Source organism: Perca fluviatilis, chromosome 18 (assembly GCF_010015445.1).
Source record: "Perca fluviatilis chromosome 18, GENO_Pfluv_1.0, whole genome shotgun sequence".
Classification (NCBI taxonomy): domain Eukaryota; kingdom Metazoa; phylum Chordata; class Actinopteri; order Perciformes; family Percidae; genus Perca; species Perca fluviatilis.
This window is the reverse complement of record NC_053129.1, coordinates 24,980,298-24,998,068: the sequence shown is the minus strand read 5'-3', so window position 1 is coordinate 24,998,068 and position 17,771 is coordinate 24,980,298. Positions and strand designations below refer to the sequence as shown.

The 17,771-nt window shown below is 38.7% G+C and overlaps 1 protein-coding gene across 1 annotated transcript in view; it reads right to left on the bottom strand.

Moving 5' to 3' along the window:
• lama2 (laminin, alpha 2) overlaps positions 1-17,771 on the bottom strand; it is a gene marked incomplete at its 3' end in the record, with an annotated part of 199,379 nt that overhangs the window by 11,389 nt on the left and 170,219 nt on the right. Inside the window, exons 50-64 of the mRNA XM_039781351.1 lie at positions 17,173-17,327; positions 16,921-17,064; positions 14,251-14,384; positions 12,678-12,837; positions 12,473-12,597; positions 12,117-12,279; positions 11,454-11,598; positions 10,890-11,028; positions 9,979-9,990; positions 9,095-9,215; positions 7,808-7,963; positions 7,514-7,567; positions 2,847-2,998; positions 2,534-2,710; positions 896-1,085 (exon numbers count right to left, since the gene is read on the bottom strand). Of these exons, the coding sequence (XP_039637285.1) occupies positions 896-1,085; positions 2,534-2,710; positions 2,847-2,998; positions 7,514-7,567; positions 7,808-7,963; positions 9,095-9,215; positions 9,979-9,990; positions 10,890-11,028; positions 11,454-11,598; positions 12,117-12,279; positions 12,473-12,597; positions 12,678-12,837; positions 14,251-14,384; positions 16,921-17,064; positions 17,173-17,327 (2,027 nt within the window). The remainder of the gene's footprint in view (positions 1-895; positions 1,086-2,533; positions 2,711-2,846; positions 2,999-7,513; positions 7,568-7,807; positions 7,964-9,094; positions 9,216-9,978; positions 9,991-10,889; positions 11,029-11,453; positions 11,599-12,116; positions 12,280-12,472; positions 12,598-12,677; positions 12,838-14,250; positions 14,385-16,920; positions 17,065-17,172; positions 17,328-17,771) is intronic.

Here is a 17,771-nt window from a genome sequence, read left to right as displayed (position 1 = left end):
ATTCTACTGTATATCATAAGGCAGATATATAGGAGCCCATAAAGAAACAAGCCAGAGTTATACCTAAGCTGGCATAGCGCTGTGCTTCATGTTCAATGTCATTTTAGAGGTGTAGTTTAGCAGGTAACTGGGTAACTGATAAACTATGACTGCTGTGAGGCTTATAATATATTCAATAAATATAATATATCTTGCCTACCCAATGCTAAGGGTATGATGTGTATGACTCACTACCTTCCAGCCTCTTAGCATAGTAGCTAAATGTTAGCTGAGAGTCTTTTGGCTCCTGTGGGCTCATAAAGCATAAATTGCATGCACAGTTAGTGTAGCGTAGCGCCGTTGCTCCGCACTGTGTGACAGGCTGCCAGAGGTGGAGTTTAGTGGCTCAAGGCTAAAGGGACTATAAAGTAGAGTTAATGGCCTGTACAACTGCTATGTGATGAAGCGCTAAGCTAACAGGGCGAGGCCATGGCTGCATTTCATCAGAGAGAAATAGGTGTGTGTGTGTGTGTGTGTGTTTGTGTGTGAGTAACAGTCCAAAGAAAATAAAAGAAAATGGTGGAGTATTGTGTGTGCGGTTCTGTAAATGTCTGTGCATATTGGCTCATGTGCTTCTTTTAACTGTACTGTATATCGATATGTGTGTGCTTTCTCTGTGTACATCTGTATGTACATGTGCCAATAGCTTAAAATAGGACGCCTAAACAAAGATGCTATTATTATTGTAAATAAAAACCTTCTGGTGTAATATGAATATCCCTTACTTGCTCACGTAATTCATACATTTTTAATACCTCAACACCTTCTGTTAAAAAAGTATTGATGATGAAAGTTATGCCCATGAGTTTAGTAGTCCAAGTGCATGTGTGCTACCACATGAATTTAAACCACTTACAGCAGGAGGACCTGGAGCTGGTGTAACGGTTGTTGGGGTCGGTGGAGGACGGAGTGGCTTCGACTCCTCCTTTTCCTTCTTGGGCTCCTCTTCTTCTGGCAGAAGAGGTAAAGGTGGTGCAGGGGCCAGGTTGGGGCACTGTCCAATTTCAGCATTCTCAAAGGACACAGGCAGGGAGAAATCTGAGAGACTGAGAGATGGATGGGCGATTAGATTTAAAATGACTGGATGTTTAGCTGACGCAGACAGGAACATCAGAATGAGTTAAAATTCCATCATGAAAATTACAGGGACCTGTTAGGGTGTGTTCAGCTACAGTCGGTACATTTTCGCCTTCCTTTATGTGCATGTATTTGACTGAAGGGCTGTGTTTGTGCAGTCCATTTTAATTTGCATACAGCAGAGGTGGTCAGCACATGTACAAACAAATCTCTAACATTGAATCTTTCGGCCGAACTCTCGAACTCTGAACACATCTTAAGGTTCCTATCACCATGGTATGATCATGCTTAAGTGATAGAAAAAGGAAAGTATAGTAAGAGTTATTTGAGATTTGAGAACAAATATATAAAATATATATCTATTACAAATGAATGTCGGTTTCAAGAAAATACACAGAAAGTGGAATCACAGAGATGTACTGTATATTGGCTAGTTTGCTAAGTTATAGCGTTGGGGGGTCAGGGTGAAAATGAAGTGAGCGATAGACAAACACACACACAAACAAACACACAAAGATGAGAGAGCGGTGTAATTTGAGTTATGAGTATGTTTATGATATTGGACAGCTCTATTACTGCTGTTCAGGCAGAAAGAGACGCTGGCTTTATCAACATCATCCTCAACAGCATCATCGTGACCTCCTGCAATCATATTAACTACGCTTTAACCCAACAGTATATGAGGTCAAAATTAGGTCCGTCTTCCACTACCAGAAAACATTATTGGGTAAACAGGAGGACAATGAGGGAAAGCTGCACAGTTTAAAGCATGAGCATCAATACAGCGCATTTAAGGTGAACAGTTAAAGTTTACCAGAAGTAAAGTAAATTTGTCAGTTTTGCCTGTGTCAGTGTTTTAACATGGTGGTACGCAGGGGCAGAGACATATTCAAAATCAAAAGCTGACTCTGTTCTTTTGCACCATATTTATCTTGTAAAGTCAGAACCATATTACTCTGTGGATGTATCTAAATCATTTTAGATAAGTTTTCAACACAGTCTGTGATAGGTTCTGATGGAAAACCAAACTGATTCTCTTCATATTGTTACCAGATATCTTTGCTAAAGGAAGTAGCCAGGTTCAGTCACTAGTATTTAGTGATGCAGCTCCAAAAAGTGTGAAGACTTGGAGGAAAGAAGTGAATATTAATGATTAATTGAAAACACTTTTGAAACCCGAAATATTTCAGCACACAGTACTCCAACACATTGCTAAGTGTACGAGCTCTGTTCGAATACAGGTACTTGCATGATCATACTACCAGAACAGCCTGTACATTTTAATTTGAATAAGAAGAATAAGACCCAACACACTGCTCCAATCTGTACAACAATAGTTCAAGTTAAAAGGAAATTTCTAACTCTGTGTTTCAATAGATTTACACCTGGCTGCATATATAGAATAGATGTTACATACACAGCGTTGACTATGAGGTTCCATATACATCCCTGGAAAGGGATGTTGGCTCTGTTGGATGTCTGCTCTACGTCTGTAGGAATACCACCGAGAAAAACACGTTGCAAGCTCACTGGCTGGTCGTTGGGAAGCGCTGCCTCCCTCTGTGCCTCCTCGTCCACCTGAACTGCAAAGGATCTGGGGGAAAGCACCGACAGACAAACACACAAAGTATTAAATTGAATATGCAAAATAAAGGTCTTCGACAGCAACACAAATTATATTGCACAGGCAGGAACATAACCACAAACTGAACAGACACACAAACACCAACCTGCCAGGTGACCTCTCAATGCGCAGCGAGTGCTCCCTCCCATCATTCAGTAAGCCTTGCTCAGGTCGTCTGATGACACGACGTGGACTGTGGCTGCCGGTAAACACCAAGACCTCCAGAGAGCCTTTGTTCAGCATGACTGAGACGTAGGGCTGCAGGAGTTGAAAATAAACTTTATTAGATGTAGAAATCTGTATGTCCATACTACTCTTAAGACCCAAAGCTGAGAAGAGGAGATACAATGGAGAAGGTAAGGTTCATGATGAAGTACGAGAGAAGGTCTTTGAATAAGACTATATACACTATACAGTATCTAGTAAAAGGCCACTTTATCCAACATTACTGTTTCAAAAGTATATATTAGACTAGATATAGACTATTATTTGCAAACATTTTGCAAAATGTAATATTACCATCTGCCTTAATGTTAAAGCTCCACGTAAAGTGTGGGTGTATTTTGTATAATATAACCTTTATTGAACCAAGAAAACCTTGTTGAGATAAAAACGCTCTTTTCAAGAGTCTCTTGGCCAAGGTAGGCAGCAATAGCAGTGTGTTACTTACTACAAAAATAAAACTGATAACATGTCTCACAAGGTCAGAAGTAAACAAAACGTTATATTAGGAGTAGTGGGGAAATAACCTACAGTGGAACTTTAAAAACAACCTCAGAGCTGAGTGTGAACGTTCATTCTTGACTGTAGCTTCACAAAACAAAACAAATATATCATATATTAATTTAAATATGTCAAGAGCTTTCAGCTGTCTTTGCTATGGAATAAATGTCTGATAAAAAGCTAGTAAGTGGACCTTGTTAAGATTTCTTTGTCAAACCGAAAAACCATAAATAAATAAGACCAATTTAATATTACCAAGCAATAAATCAATATGACAGGAATACATCCACATCTAAAACATGAGCAACCAGGTGTTCTTGAACACAAAGTTGTCAGCATTAGCTGGTACCTGTATCAATTCATGAAATAAGTAAAAAAAAATGGTGCATTTAAATTTTTCCTGTGCTATATCATCACACTATTAATATTATGTGGCCAACTTGGATTACACTTGTCGTAATTCTTTTACTGTTTGTTGGGAAAGGAAAATGGGAAAAAACAGACAGATAGGAGAAACAGGAGGGAGGAGAGACTGGGGATTAAAGAGCAGAGAAAAGTCAAAGGCGAAAGGGAAGATGAGTAGGGAGAGGTGTGGGGGTATATAGAGAGAAATTGGGGGGAAATAAGAGAGGTTGAAGAGGAGTGGAGAGGAGAACAGGGAGGAAAGGATAACAAGAGATGAAGAACAGAGAGGAGAGGATAATAGGGGGAAGAGATGAGGGGGCAGAGAGCAAAACAGCTAGTGAGATAGAGATGGGGAGAGAGAGAGAGAGGTGCTAGAGAGCAGTGGTGCAGGGTCAAGCTAATTTGAATTTTAATTCACTGTGTGCCAGAGGGCGAAGTGGGAGACAATTTACCACCTGAAAATGGAATTTCAATTTGAGGTCGGGGACAAATTGAACTGAGATGTAGCTACAACATGCCTCTCGACGCGCTGTCTTGCGCGCACACACACACACACACACACACACACACGCAGCACACGACGCACACGCACGCACGTTACACACACACACACACACACACACACACACACACACACACACACACACACACACACACACACACACACACACACACACACACACACAGGTGCACAGACACATGTCACACATACAGACAAAGGCAGACTATCACAAATTAACTCACACATGAATTTATACATTGGAGGAAAGACACACATACAGACATGTACAATCATGAAACCAAATATGCAACAGCATGTGTAGCTAACAAACATGCAAAGACCTTTACAATCACAAAACCCATATTCAAAGAAAATCACGTGTAAAACATTCACACACAAAAACATCATACTCAAAACTACCTTCAGTATTTTAAATCTTTCAGCCTTTGAAGTTTATCCATGTATGATTATATTTTTGCTTTGGGATTAGTATGTGTGCCAGTTCTGGTGTAAGGTTGTACAAGTAAAGCAGGCTAAGAATGCAGACAGGGAGATGATTTTTGTGTTTGTTTAATATTTATGGACCAATTTAATGTCTTCATTGTAAAATGGTTTGGTAACAACACACCTTGGAGTTAACACAACGTTTTATGTATACCTTTGTTTTGGAATTGATTTTTTAAATTTGGCACAGCAGACACAGCCAGAGGATTTGTCAAGAGTGAGCAGCCCTGTGTAAGATCAATCATAATTCATAACCCAATAAGAACTAGCATTTTAAGTTTGCAAGTACACTTTCGAGGGAGGTTGGTTTGATGTATCAGTTTTAGGTGTTATCAGGCTAAAACGCCATAGGAATAACAACTAGAGCTGAAACAATTATTCAATTAATTGATATGTCAATCCACAAATGAATAAGCAGCAATTGTGATAATTGATTGTCTTATTTAGGCAAAACAACAAACAAAAAAAATGTGTTGGTTCCAGCTTTTCAAAAGTGAATACTGAATATCTTTGGGTTTTGGTCTGCTGGTCTTGAAAATTGTAATGGGAATTTTTTCACAATCTTCTGGCTGAATCTTCTGACTTTATAGACCAAACATAAATCAATTTATGAGAAAATAATGGCCAGATTAATCAATAATTGTGGAGACCTGTAGTTTTGCATACTGTAGCTTAGTTTTCTGCTCAAATGGCAGAGGTTGTCTTCAAATTTCACTATAGGAATGTGGCAGCACTGGTGCTGAAATTAATCCTACAGTCAGGATACTTGACAACAATGAATAATACTAAATGGAAAAATAATTTAAAACTTGTTTAGCTTTTTTGCCTATTTAACTTTTACTGTAGTACCGTAGCTACAGTAGCATTTCAGTCCTAATTCTTTCTATTTGGACAGAGACAGAAAACCAGAGTCGCTTGGGGATCATATTTCAAACTCAGATCTATTCAGTGCTGCTCTTTGATTGGCATTGTAGGTATTGTAGTATTGAGGTCCCATTTTGTATGATGAGAAATTCCCCAGGAAGCTATTGTTTAAGCCAGAGGTGTGAGCAGCTCTCACATCCAACATGTTGGATCCAACATCCAACATCATCTTTCACTGACAACAAATGCTCTTGTGGTCAATATCTTATATTTTGTCAACAGTCAAGCTTGAAATTTCTTTTATTTTTCTGTCCTCTCTCTTACCTTTTGGCTTTAATTTTCTCCCTATACTCTTTCATCTCAGCCTCTCTTATTCTGCTCCAAGCCTCTCCTTTTCTTTTCATCTCTCCTCTCTGTGACCACTCTCTTTCTGTCTACAATTAACTCTCCCCATCTTTTCATTCCTCCATTCTCCTCACTCTTCTTTTGCTCTTTCCCCTCTCTCCTTCCTGTCACCTCTAACTCTTCCTTCTCTATTCGTCAACCCTTTGTCTCCTGTCCCCTTCTCTCTCCCCTGTCTCTCTGTCCCACTCTAAAACATCCATTAGTCAGGCCCAAGTTGAGTTGATAGTGTTTTTAACCTCGCTTAACCTTTATCCCACCACATGTGCACACACACACGCACACGCACACACACACACACGCCCTGCCTGCCAGCATAGTTAGTAAAAATAGATTTATGCATCCAGTGATGATGGATAAGGTAGAGGTAACCCTCTGTCCTCTCTCTCTTTCACACACATTCACGTATACACTCAGATAAACATGCAATACACTTTAAATTTTGCATTTTGCATGCCTGCAATTAGGAATGCATGTGTGTTGTTCACCTACACACCACATACATGCTGTTTCCAGCAGAGATAAAGAAATGGATGTGTTTATTTATCAGTGATTAGGATGAAAGAGGGCTGTATCAGTACAGGGACTTCAAGCGTGTGTGTGTGTGTGTGTGTGTGTGTGTGTGTGTGTGTGTGTGTGTGTGTGTGTATACATGCAAGTGTGTGCACGTTGAGTGAGTGTTTTTAGCCATAAGACAATCTAATCAGCATAGTTGCCAACAAACTCAAATCTCATTAATATGCACTCATGGAAACTACATTCACTTAAAGAAAGAGTGCTTGTGTGCACGTATGAGGGTATGTGTGTTTGTGCTTGCGTGGTCAGCTAAAAGCTAAGATAGCTCCTATATGTATCTGTCAATGGGCATTTGTGTGTGTGTGTGTGTGTGTGTGTGTGTGTGTGTGTGTGTGTGTGTGTGTGGGAAACTATATTCGTGGGGTCCAAAAACCGGGAGTCCAGTATACTTGTGGGGTCCCAACAGCTTTGTGGGGCCAAAATGCTGGACCCCACAAGTTTAAAGGGCTGTTTGAGGGTTAAGACTTGGTTGTAGGATTAGGGATAGAATTAGGTTATGGTTAGGGCGAGGGTAAGGGTTAAGGTTAGGCATTTAGTTGTGATGGTTAAGGTTAGGGTAAGGGGCTAGGGAATGCATTATGCCAATGACGGGTCCCCACAAAGATAGTGCCACAAACCTGTATGTGTGTGTGTGTGTGTGTGTGTGTGTGTGTGTGTTTTGGATAAAAGACAATCCAATTAGCCCAGTTGCCAAAAAATGCAAATCTCATTAATATGCACTTATGAAAACGTCATTCACTTAGGGAAAGGGTTACAGTATTTGGGTGTGTATAAGTGTATCCATGTCTTGAACCCACCTCTCCAGACTGTCTGCGTTTCCTTTTGGAGTTGAGGATGTTTGTGTTCCGGGCCTGTGTTGGAAAGATGTGGAAGAATGGAAGAATAAATGCCTTAGTTTTCTAATACTTTGCTAGACAGGGATTGATATGTAAGTTTTTTCTTGGAAGGTTTCCTAGAAAAGATCTCTCAAGGAGAAATTGAATTTGGGTTACTGAGTTTTTTTTACCTATTTTAACAAATTTCAAGAAACTTCCTAGAAATGATTAAGAAATTACAGACCTGTAAAATGAACAAAATAGATAAAAACGAACCTGTTGGCTGATTGGTGAAGCTCCGCCTACGGCCAACAAGATGGTCCCAGTGTCTGCCAGAGTGCTGAACGACAGGCTGATCTCTGTGCCGACCGCCAGCGACAGGCCACCGAGCTCCATGTATCCCGGCTTAGAGAAACTGACTGTGTACAGGTTCTGTAAGACAGAGATGAAATAGTTGCAATATCTAAGAATGTGTTTGGTTGATAAAAAATGATGTGACCAGACTAAATTCCCCAAGGTTAAAGTCTAGGCTTTAATTCTTACAAGAGACAACTTTTAGATGCATGCTGTTTACAAAAAACTATCAAATGTGCCATCATCCACTTCTCATTACTTTGACTGTGTTTGCAAAGTGGAAATACTCACACACACTCACACAGAAACTCTCATCCTTGTAGCATAGCAGAGTGAAGGAACAAAAAAAGACAGATAAGAGGAACAGAAAGACCTTCACTATACAGCACATACATTCACTCAACCCTGAGCATTTATAATCCTCCATACGTTCTTTATAGACTCTGCGAGCATGGCTGTAAGGCTTATATGCGTGTATAGAAATCATGGTGAATGTCTTGTAGCGTATGACTTTAACATCTCTGATGTAGATTCAATGAACCTGTATGTGTGTTTGTGTAACTTAACGCACATGAATGAAGTGTGTGTATGTTAGGATTGTATAAACTCTTGATAAACAGTTTGTGTGTGTATATTTGTGTACATTTGAGCTGATCATTACATTTCTGACCTTCACTCCTTCTCATGCTTTCTATGTCTTTCCAATTTATGTTTTACAGAAAGACACTTTTACTTCCTGGATTAAATTAATGTATAAAAGAAAGTGAAGACACAATCAAGTGAGAAAAGTACGACAGGCAGGGTCAAGAGCCAAATCAGTCATGTCATGGCCAAAACTCTTTATGTTGTACAGTAATTTTTCTATGTACTACATATTCACTCACCTTCTATTCAGTGACATTTTCACACGTTTAAACAAACATATACACATGATAAATCACTTGAATAGCAGTATGTAACACTATAAGTAGACAATCTTAATGCTATTATACAGAGAGGTTTAAGCATATTTGTATTCTGTAAATACTGTTACATGCACTACTAACTCTGTTAAAATATGAACTAATGAGAAACTTTAAAAGGAATTTTATAGCGTATCTTCTCTTACTGAAGATCAGACAGCCATACCTCTGTAATATAATCTGAGTGTCTTGAGAGTTTAAATATACTGTAGATCTATTAAACCTACAGCTAAATGGACATTCTTACCTCTACATTACATCCTTTAGTGACCCCAGTATAATCTGAACTGCTGAGGAGATTATATGGAGTCCTGGAGACTTCAATCTCCCGAAGACAGCCAGCATACCGCTTCAGAGTGACCTCTGACCTATAAAGAAATGATGATAGTTTTGATAAAGAGTGTAAACAGATGAAGAAATGTCAAACTCCTTAATTTTCTTGTCTCACAGCAGTGAAATATAATTTAAAAAAAAACTCAATTACTGCAGCATGGAAGCTATTGCATCATGTATCCAGAAGCAAACTGACGTCTGGACGTCAACGACAAGAATCATTTGAAAATGACGTTTGTCCGTATTAACAAAGCAGGATTTATTATATTAATCAGTTTTTAATATGGTAATGTAAGGTATTGTCCAGGTTGTAGTATTATTCAAGAAGGATGGAAAATAAAATCTATTTTCAGATATCTGTGATCATCACTGAACATGTTATTAACAGTGTAATGCACCTTTGTAATTGTTTTCTGTGATTTAGAGTTATATTTAGTTCAGCAAAAACTGTCGCTTGCAGTGCAACAACAAATTGGTAGAGACACTTAGATCTGCATCTAAATAGAATTTGAATATTATTATGGCAATGGTGCCTGTAAGACAGAGTCATAAATGTGAGAAATTCCACCTAAATGTTGCTGAACAGACAAACGTCAAATTCAGATTAATAAAAGGACAGAGAAAGTGATTTCCAGCCGCTGTGTGGAGGAGCAGGAGCCCTCAGGGGCCAGCCACGATACAAACAAACATACACATTTACTGTGGGCTGTACGGCTTTATTAGCATGGCTAGTCTCATGCAAAGGGCGATATACAATAACATTTGGTATATGTCTGATTATGAAATGTATTTATTTACCTGGCTGTCATGCTGTCAAGACAAAACATGATATTAAAACGTTAACACACTTCACAAACAGGTGTAACTAATGACTCATCTATGCTAGCCTAGTTTTTTTCTACTCAACCTTCTGGCACATGAATGGTTCAATGAAAGACTAGCAGCTGTGAAATGTGTTATAATTGGTTGTGAAAAGGCTGATTGTACTTGGCCTAGTCTCGCTTTGCCAGACCTTCCTCCACAGTGCTGCGGAGAAGGGTCTGGCTAGTCCACACAGCATTCCGGGATGGGAGAAAAATGTGCTCTGGTTTATTGGCATTTCTTTAAACCAATCACAATCATCATGGGCTGGAGCCCCGGTGCTGCTGCAAAATAGCCTCGGGAAGAAACTTCTTTTGGTGGAACATGTATACATTCAAAGGTTGTTTTAGTTGTGCAACAGAAAACTCAGATTGGACAGATAGTCTAGCTAGCTGTGTGGATTTACCCTGCAGAGCAGTTAACTATAGTCCTCATAAATCCACCGGCGTTTAAAATTCCAACACAAAGAAAGTGGAATGTAATGGACATCTGGCTGAAAAGAAGGACATCCGGCGGAATATCCGGCGGCAACAGAGCAATCCCGGAGGTGGAAGGTCGTGGATATAGACTGTACTTGGCCTAAATATGAAAAAACTGCCTCAGCAGCTTAATTTTAAAGTGACAGTGTCAAAAGATGTTTTACATTAGAAAAAATTTAAATGTCAGTACATGAATTAAAAAAGACTTAATTAATCTCCATTGCAATACCTTCAAAAATGAATTATGCTGCCTTCACTTTGAATGAAATATATCAAATTTACATGGCCTGTTATACAATAAATACATGTACAGTATATGCAAGTGTTTTAATTTGCACATGAATGTGTTATAAGTGAGCGTGTGTGTACCTATAGTTTCCAATGGTAGGCAGCCCTCCAAAATAGATCTTCTGGTTTTCCTTGAGGTTCAGACCGGCAGCTGAGCCCTGAGATGTGGCCACTATCTTCTCCTCGGCACCGCTGTCGATGTCCACAACATTTACCGTTGCTTTGTAAACAGTTAGAGACAAATATAACAACAGAACAGGCAGACAGAAGTAATATACTTTAAAATTGAAATCTATTTTTTAAAACATTATACTCCAGCAGTTTGAATGCCACTTGTAATTGTTGTTTATTGTGGAACCAATGTCTATTTTGTGTGTAAATTACGATTATGTTTATTCATGTGCATAGGTCTTTCCTAAGGAAAAGAGATATTTAACTTGATTAGACTACCTGTTTAAACAAAGATAAATATGTATATGTGTATAGTTTTATATCTAGGCTAATATAATGTAAATTAGATTAGTATAATTTGCTGCTGCCTTGTTTATTTCAGATTATCAATTTATACTATTCGTGTCCAGGGTAGTGTGGCCTAGTTTAGCGTAATATTTTGCTAATGTAGACTGTTGTTGTTGTTGTGCGTACCTTGTTTCTTGTTCCGTGACATGGTGATGGATTTCCATTGTCCATCATTGTGGCGGTTAGCTGATATGGCACTGCCAACCCCTGACCCGAGGTCAAAGTTCACCTTCACCTTGCCCTCCGACAGCTCCAGGGACATAAAGTCCTTCTACAGAGATGGCAGGGGAGAACATGTTGTAATGTACTGACAGATGATATCTAATAACAATGCAATAACAGTGTTTTGGAGCATTAGGTTGAAAGGTTGATTTACGTTTATCACAGGGTTTAAAAGGTTTTATTACCCAATAGGCTGAAGAGCTTTCTAAACTGTGGTTAAAATTTAAATATGGGAATTAAAATTCGGACACATCAGTATACAGCGTCTTAACTTTGTAAACCTTTGACAGTGATATCAGCTCTATATACAGTCATATGGCATGGGTACTAAAGCCTCTGTAAGTCGTGATTATTGTTTTGTTGTTCTAAAATGTGACTTTGACTATCAAACCTAAAATATCCATATTATTGATTTGATCCTACATCAGTCTTAGTAAGGATGGCACCTGTAAAATATGAATTATGCAAGTAAAGAAGAGTTTGTCCTGGCTATCAGTCCTGATATTTACATGGGTTATAATCATATAATCATCACCCTTGTTCATCTTCATATTGTTGCATACATACCATATCCTCAGTAGCCAAATACATGAGCAGGGATTCGGAGGAAAATGTGCGGAACTTGAAGGTCACGGTGGAAACATTGGGGTTCCACCTGGTGGGTCGTCCCACTGCGGCGTAGCCCTCACCATCCAGCTGAACTGTCCCCTCACCATCTGAACGCTGCGGGCTGAAACAACATAGATAATACATAGTCAATTTTACTGGCGCTTTATTTCCCATCCAACTGTCAAAGGAGTTTGAAATTTCACAAAAATAAATTGCAAAGTTGAAAAGATGATGAAGTGGCCTCTTCCTCTTGAATATTAAAAGATATGTAAAAAAAGAAGGAAACTTGGTAAAAAAAAAAAAATGTTGTATACCTGACAACACATCCTCTACAGTCTCCATGTCTCTCTCTGTAGTTCCACAGTCCAATAGGTTTACCATCCAAAAAGGTCTCCCCCATGCAGCCTGTGAATGTTGTTGTTCTTACTGCATCTGCTTTCTAAAAGATAGGAGGAAAATAATGAGAAAAAGATAGACAGGATTCTTGATGATTTTACACACAGACAAAGAGGCCCATACCTTGACAGTGCCGAGTATTCCTCCTACAAACAGGTAGGCGTTCTGGTCAACGTCCAAGATGGTGTAGTCTGTGGGCGAGTTGGCACTGGCCGGGGTCGGCATCATACCAGCCATAGAGCCTTCCAGAGGATATACTGATATGGTGCCATTCAACCCATTACTGGAGACGGAGAGAAGGAGAAAACAGAGCGGCTTTGATGACATTTTATTTCTGTATTTCCTGGAAGACATTTACAATGACTGAAGATGTTGGAGACACTTGGAATCAGTTGTTATGAACCCTTGGTGCTAAATATGAATGATAGAAACCAGTTTGTAGCACTGGAAGCTCTGAGCTGTAAAGTGAAATTAATGTCCCACCTTGGAGTTTGTTTTCAAAGCAGGAACAGCATTTCTGTGTCGAGTAGGGGGACATTTTTAAGACTTATAGTCTGTGTGATCCTATTGAGAAACACATTTGGGAAATCTCTCGGATGGTAATACATGGTGCAGGTGGGGCGTCTGCTTGGTGTGAATGCGTCTAGTGTTGGATGGTCTGTGTACAGCACCGCTATAGGTTTCACAGAGGAAAACTAGATTACACTGCATCTACTTAATGATGTCACACTGTCAAGGCTGCAAACTCTTGATTTCCCGAGTGAAACAACATGTTTTCCACCGCAGCATGAATGAAATTAAGTCCTGTGGTTGTTAGCTTATTTGCTGACACTATTGGTTGTTGTTGGTTAGATTAAGTTGTAGTGAAGGTTTAGTGAATATATCAGTCCCACACCTTAACAACATGATGGTACAGTAGCAAAGTAAAAACATTTCCAACCAAGTTTCTTTTTTGACATTAATAAAATTGTATTGCTAAAATTCATTCTTCATGTTAAGACAATATTGTACTGTATCTCAGTGTTTCAGTTTCTATCTTAGACTCCAAATACATGTATGTTCAAATAATAAAAAGCCAAAAGAAAAATGGGAAGAAAACACAAATGAGCTGCAAAACAAAAGCTCAAAATAATAAAGACAAAGTAATAATATTAAAACATGTTTTACGTCTGGAGAGTTTGCAATAAAAAAGTATTCTTCTTTTTTTGAATCTAATTTGAATCACGTCGTTTTGTTTGAACTTAAAAATAAACATATAAATAATGAGGTCTATAAATACTGTGTGTCTGCATTACTAATAGGTTGCTGATGTTTATCTTTGAGTTGGACCTGGATATACAGTATGAGCTAAACATTTGCATGTAAGTGTATGTATCTGCTCTACAATGGATTTCCTTTGTAACGCCACTTTCTGACATTGTAAGTTCAATTTGAGGGTGCATGTTATGTATGTATGTCTGAATATAATGTAAGTGCATGAGCAGTGTATCATCACTATGCTCCTCAACATTCCTGGTTTTCCAAGGTAAAACGTAAGATGTGACTGTTCTTTGTATTCTAGCCAACATGAGAAACAAGCCAGTTTGTATAAGAAACACTGTGCATGTGTCAGAGAAACGAGCCAGTTTGTATAAGAAACACTGTGTATGTGTTGGAGAACAAAGTATGTGCATGTATGTATGTGCAAACTTCTTACCGAGACGCCTCTATTCTGTGCCAGTTCCCATCATGGATAGTGTGATGAGGATATTCAACCCTCCCCACACCTGAACCCACATCCCAGAGGAAATTCACCTTCCCCTTACGCATCTCTAAGGCAAGGAAATCAACCTGAGACACACAGGAGACATAGGCTGAATGCACTTTATATTAACTGTTTTTAAAATATGACATCATGCAGTACAGTATATTGCTTGCGATAAGTCATCATGTCAACAAGGCATTGAAGAGAGAAAGGAAGGAGACAGGAGGAGGAAAGGGATAAATAAAGATGCAACAAGAAAGCTGATCTATCTTGGTTTTTTAGGTTTGGTGTACTGTATCCAGGATCTAATTTTAAACCACATTACTTTAGTAAAACATGTAATTGGACATCACAAGGCCATCATATATACAGATGCACTGTTTATCTATTATGTCTGGGGTGGGTTTTTTGTGTACATGTATTAAATGGGTACTCTATGAATTTAGTGTTGCACTGCCATTAAGTTGGGGGGTCTCACAAGAGACAAATTAAATGTCCTGACTTTAAATCCCTAATATAGGTCAAGGTCCAAAAACACATCATCTTACATGTGTGAAATCAGGGAAGTTACCCTTTAAATGTGAAAGGGGAAAATGACATGGTAAACCTGGGAGGACATTTCCCAACTAATTCAACACTTCACTTTGTGAAGGTGGTTATGGTAGCAATGTTACCAGAAATTGAATTGGAGTTGGGAGGAAAACCTGGTGAAAGTAGCTTTGTCAGCAGTGGATTTACCCACAACAAAAGTTTAATTTAGTTGTCTCCAGCCCTTTCATTCTGCTATTAATGTGCATTGTGAATGACTGCACTGTAACCAGCAGATAAAACAGGTTGAGTTTAGGTTTTATTTCAAGCAAGATATGCATACTAATCAGACCTCACAAGTCTCAACCAGAAGTCGTCGACAAACCTCTGGCCATCAGGTGTAAATACAGTGCGTGAATCCAACTACTAAGCAAAGAATGAGCTGGTGAACATTCACTTTAAGTCAAATAATGCAATAAAAGAGTAGCGGTTTTGTTGTTGAAAATTGTATAATGCGATGCCTCGCCTTTGCTCCTCAAATGCAACACCATTGGCAGAAATCTAAAAAGATGATGATTAATAGGTATTCAAAATCTCAATTTGTTACTTACTACAGAGAACCTTATAGAGTATTTATCATGTAAGGAATAGTGAGTGAGTGAATGGTGGAGTGACTTCACACCCAGCTATGGTCTATTTTGAGGGTACAAAGGCTCAGGTTTTCTCCATCTGTTTCTATAAGTGGATTTTCACAGGATCTTGCTGTATTTTGATTAATGGTCGTATTACTTATGCATGAGCCAAAAAAAATAATAAGAGAATTTTGAGCATATGCTCTCATCTGGATGCCATCTCTGAAGTACACACTCACGCACACAGAGCATTATTATTCATATAGTATTATGCACAATTAGAGATTATTAGGGAGTCACAGTTGAAGACACAAATGATACACAAATACACACACATATCTACACACACTTATCTTTCTAGTCTCTCCAGAGTAATGGCTATTATTCATTAGCACAGATCACAGGGCAGCATCGTTATTATTCAACTAGCATTACACACTATTAGTGAAATGGTAGAGGTGCACACACACACACACACACACACACACCACACAAACACGCACACATGCACGTACAAGACTTCCCAGTCAGATGAAGCAAAGCAGTGATTTCTCAGGGGAAATCAGGATAAAGCAGATAGCAACATAAAGTTGTTGTTAATTGCTGCTGCTCCTTAGGACACACACACACACATGCTTGAACACGTACCCACACATATGCACACTTAGGGATCATGAGTGGTACCTTAAAACAGCAGTATGCTATGTTTATAGCGGTGTTGGTGAGTATGTGTCAAGAAGTATTAATTATTCCCATATTAGACAAATCACTCTGGGAGTGAGAGAGAGAAACACAAGTGTGTGCTTCTCTCTGTGCATGTATTCTATGTGTGTGTGTGTGTGTGTGTGTGTGTGTGTGTGTGTGTGTGTTTGTATACATACACTTTTGGAACACAGGTATTTTCAAGTATGATAAATGCTACACAGTATACAGCCCCTCAACTTTGTATTAAATAGGATTTATGCTTTAATATGAAACATTAAAAAAGTGTCAACTGGATTTTATATTTTGTTAGCAATAATACCACAGCCTTATATTTACAAAATTTGGCAATTTTTTTTCCCAGAGCCATAAAGACAGATTATTTACCCAAATACAATTAATGACAACAATTCATTATCATGCAAATACAATTCTGATAGATACCTTTAGGTCTCTACATACATGATAAATCACAGTTAAGTTTTGTTAATGGTGTCTATATTTGTGAAGACCAACTTCTGACAGTCCCCTGCCCTGTGAGATTTCTTTTGATATTTTGGCCAGATGTAATGAAAAAAGCTGATTAGTGGTTAAAGAGTATGGTTAAACGTCTAGTCATTTTGCTGCTCTGGTTATAGTTGAGATTAAGAGTTTTGTTTTTAAGACTTTGGAGTAGTTCTGACAGTGATATATTTCTTTATAGACAATTTTGGGTATTTGTGCTAATTTGTACTATATACTCAGTGAATTGTATACTTACATATTTGGCTGACCCCAGGTAGAAGAGCAGGTTATCAGGTGTGGTGGTTTTAACGTGAAGGATGATGGTGTTGTACCTCCCTTTCCTGATATCGGGTCGGTAACTACGGAGACAGTCACCACCTGATGACACTGATACTTTGATCTGGAAAGAGGCAGAAAAAGAAAATATACACATAAAGAATTTTGCATCACAGCTTTCGTCTTGTATTTGTGTTTGATCAGGCTGAAAGTCAGTGTGTTTATAACTTACCGAGTTAGCTTGTTTCCTGGCTTGGTTTATCAGTTCCTTGATTTGTGAGATGTTTCGCCTCAAATTGTCCTGCAGCTTTTTGATTGGCTGCAGCTTCTCCAACAGCCTGTCAGCTTCATCCTCTAAATCCTTCACTTTAGCTCCTGCAGCGTGGACTAAGGGGAGGGAGAGAGAGAGAGAGAGAGATATAAAGTACAGTAGTGATACAGAATAGCACAGTAGTCGTTATCATCAACACTATACAGTGTATTATAGCTGAAAGAGCATGGAGAGCTAGCATGGGAAGAGTGAGGAAAAGGATGGCAAATGATGGCAGCTGAGGAAATCACCAATATTACTGAAAGAAGGAGGAGAAATATGGAGGAAGAGCAAGAAAGATGGAGAAGCCAGCGAGCGCTGAATAATTAGTGTAGCTCAGCATTCAAAGAGATCCTTTTTTGTACACTATTTGCTTTTTTATATTGTAAAGGCTTGAAACTGAAAAAGACAGAAATTGAAAAAAGACAGAAAAAATAGATAGCAATAAGAAGAGAGTTCCATGCTTTGCTGTGTGCAGAGCTGTCATGCTCGAGCAGAGCAGAATGGAACAGAGGCATTAT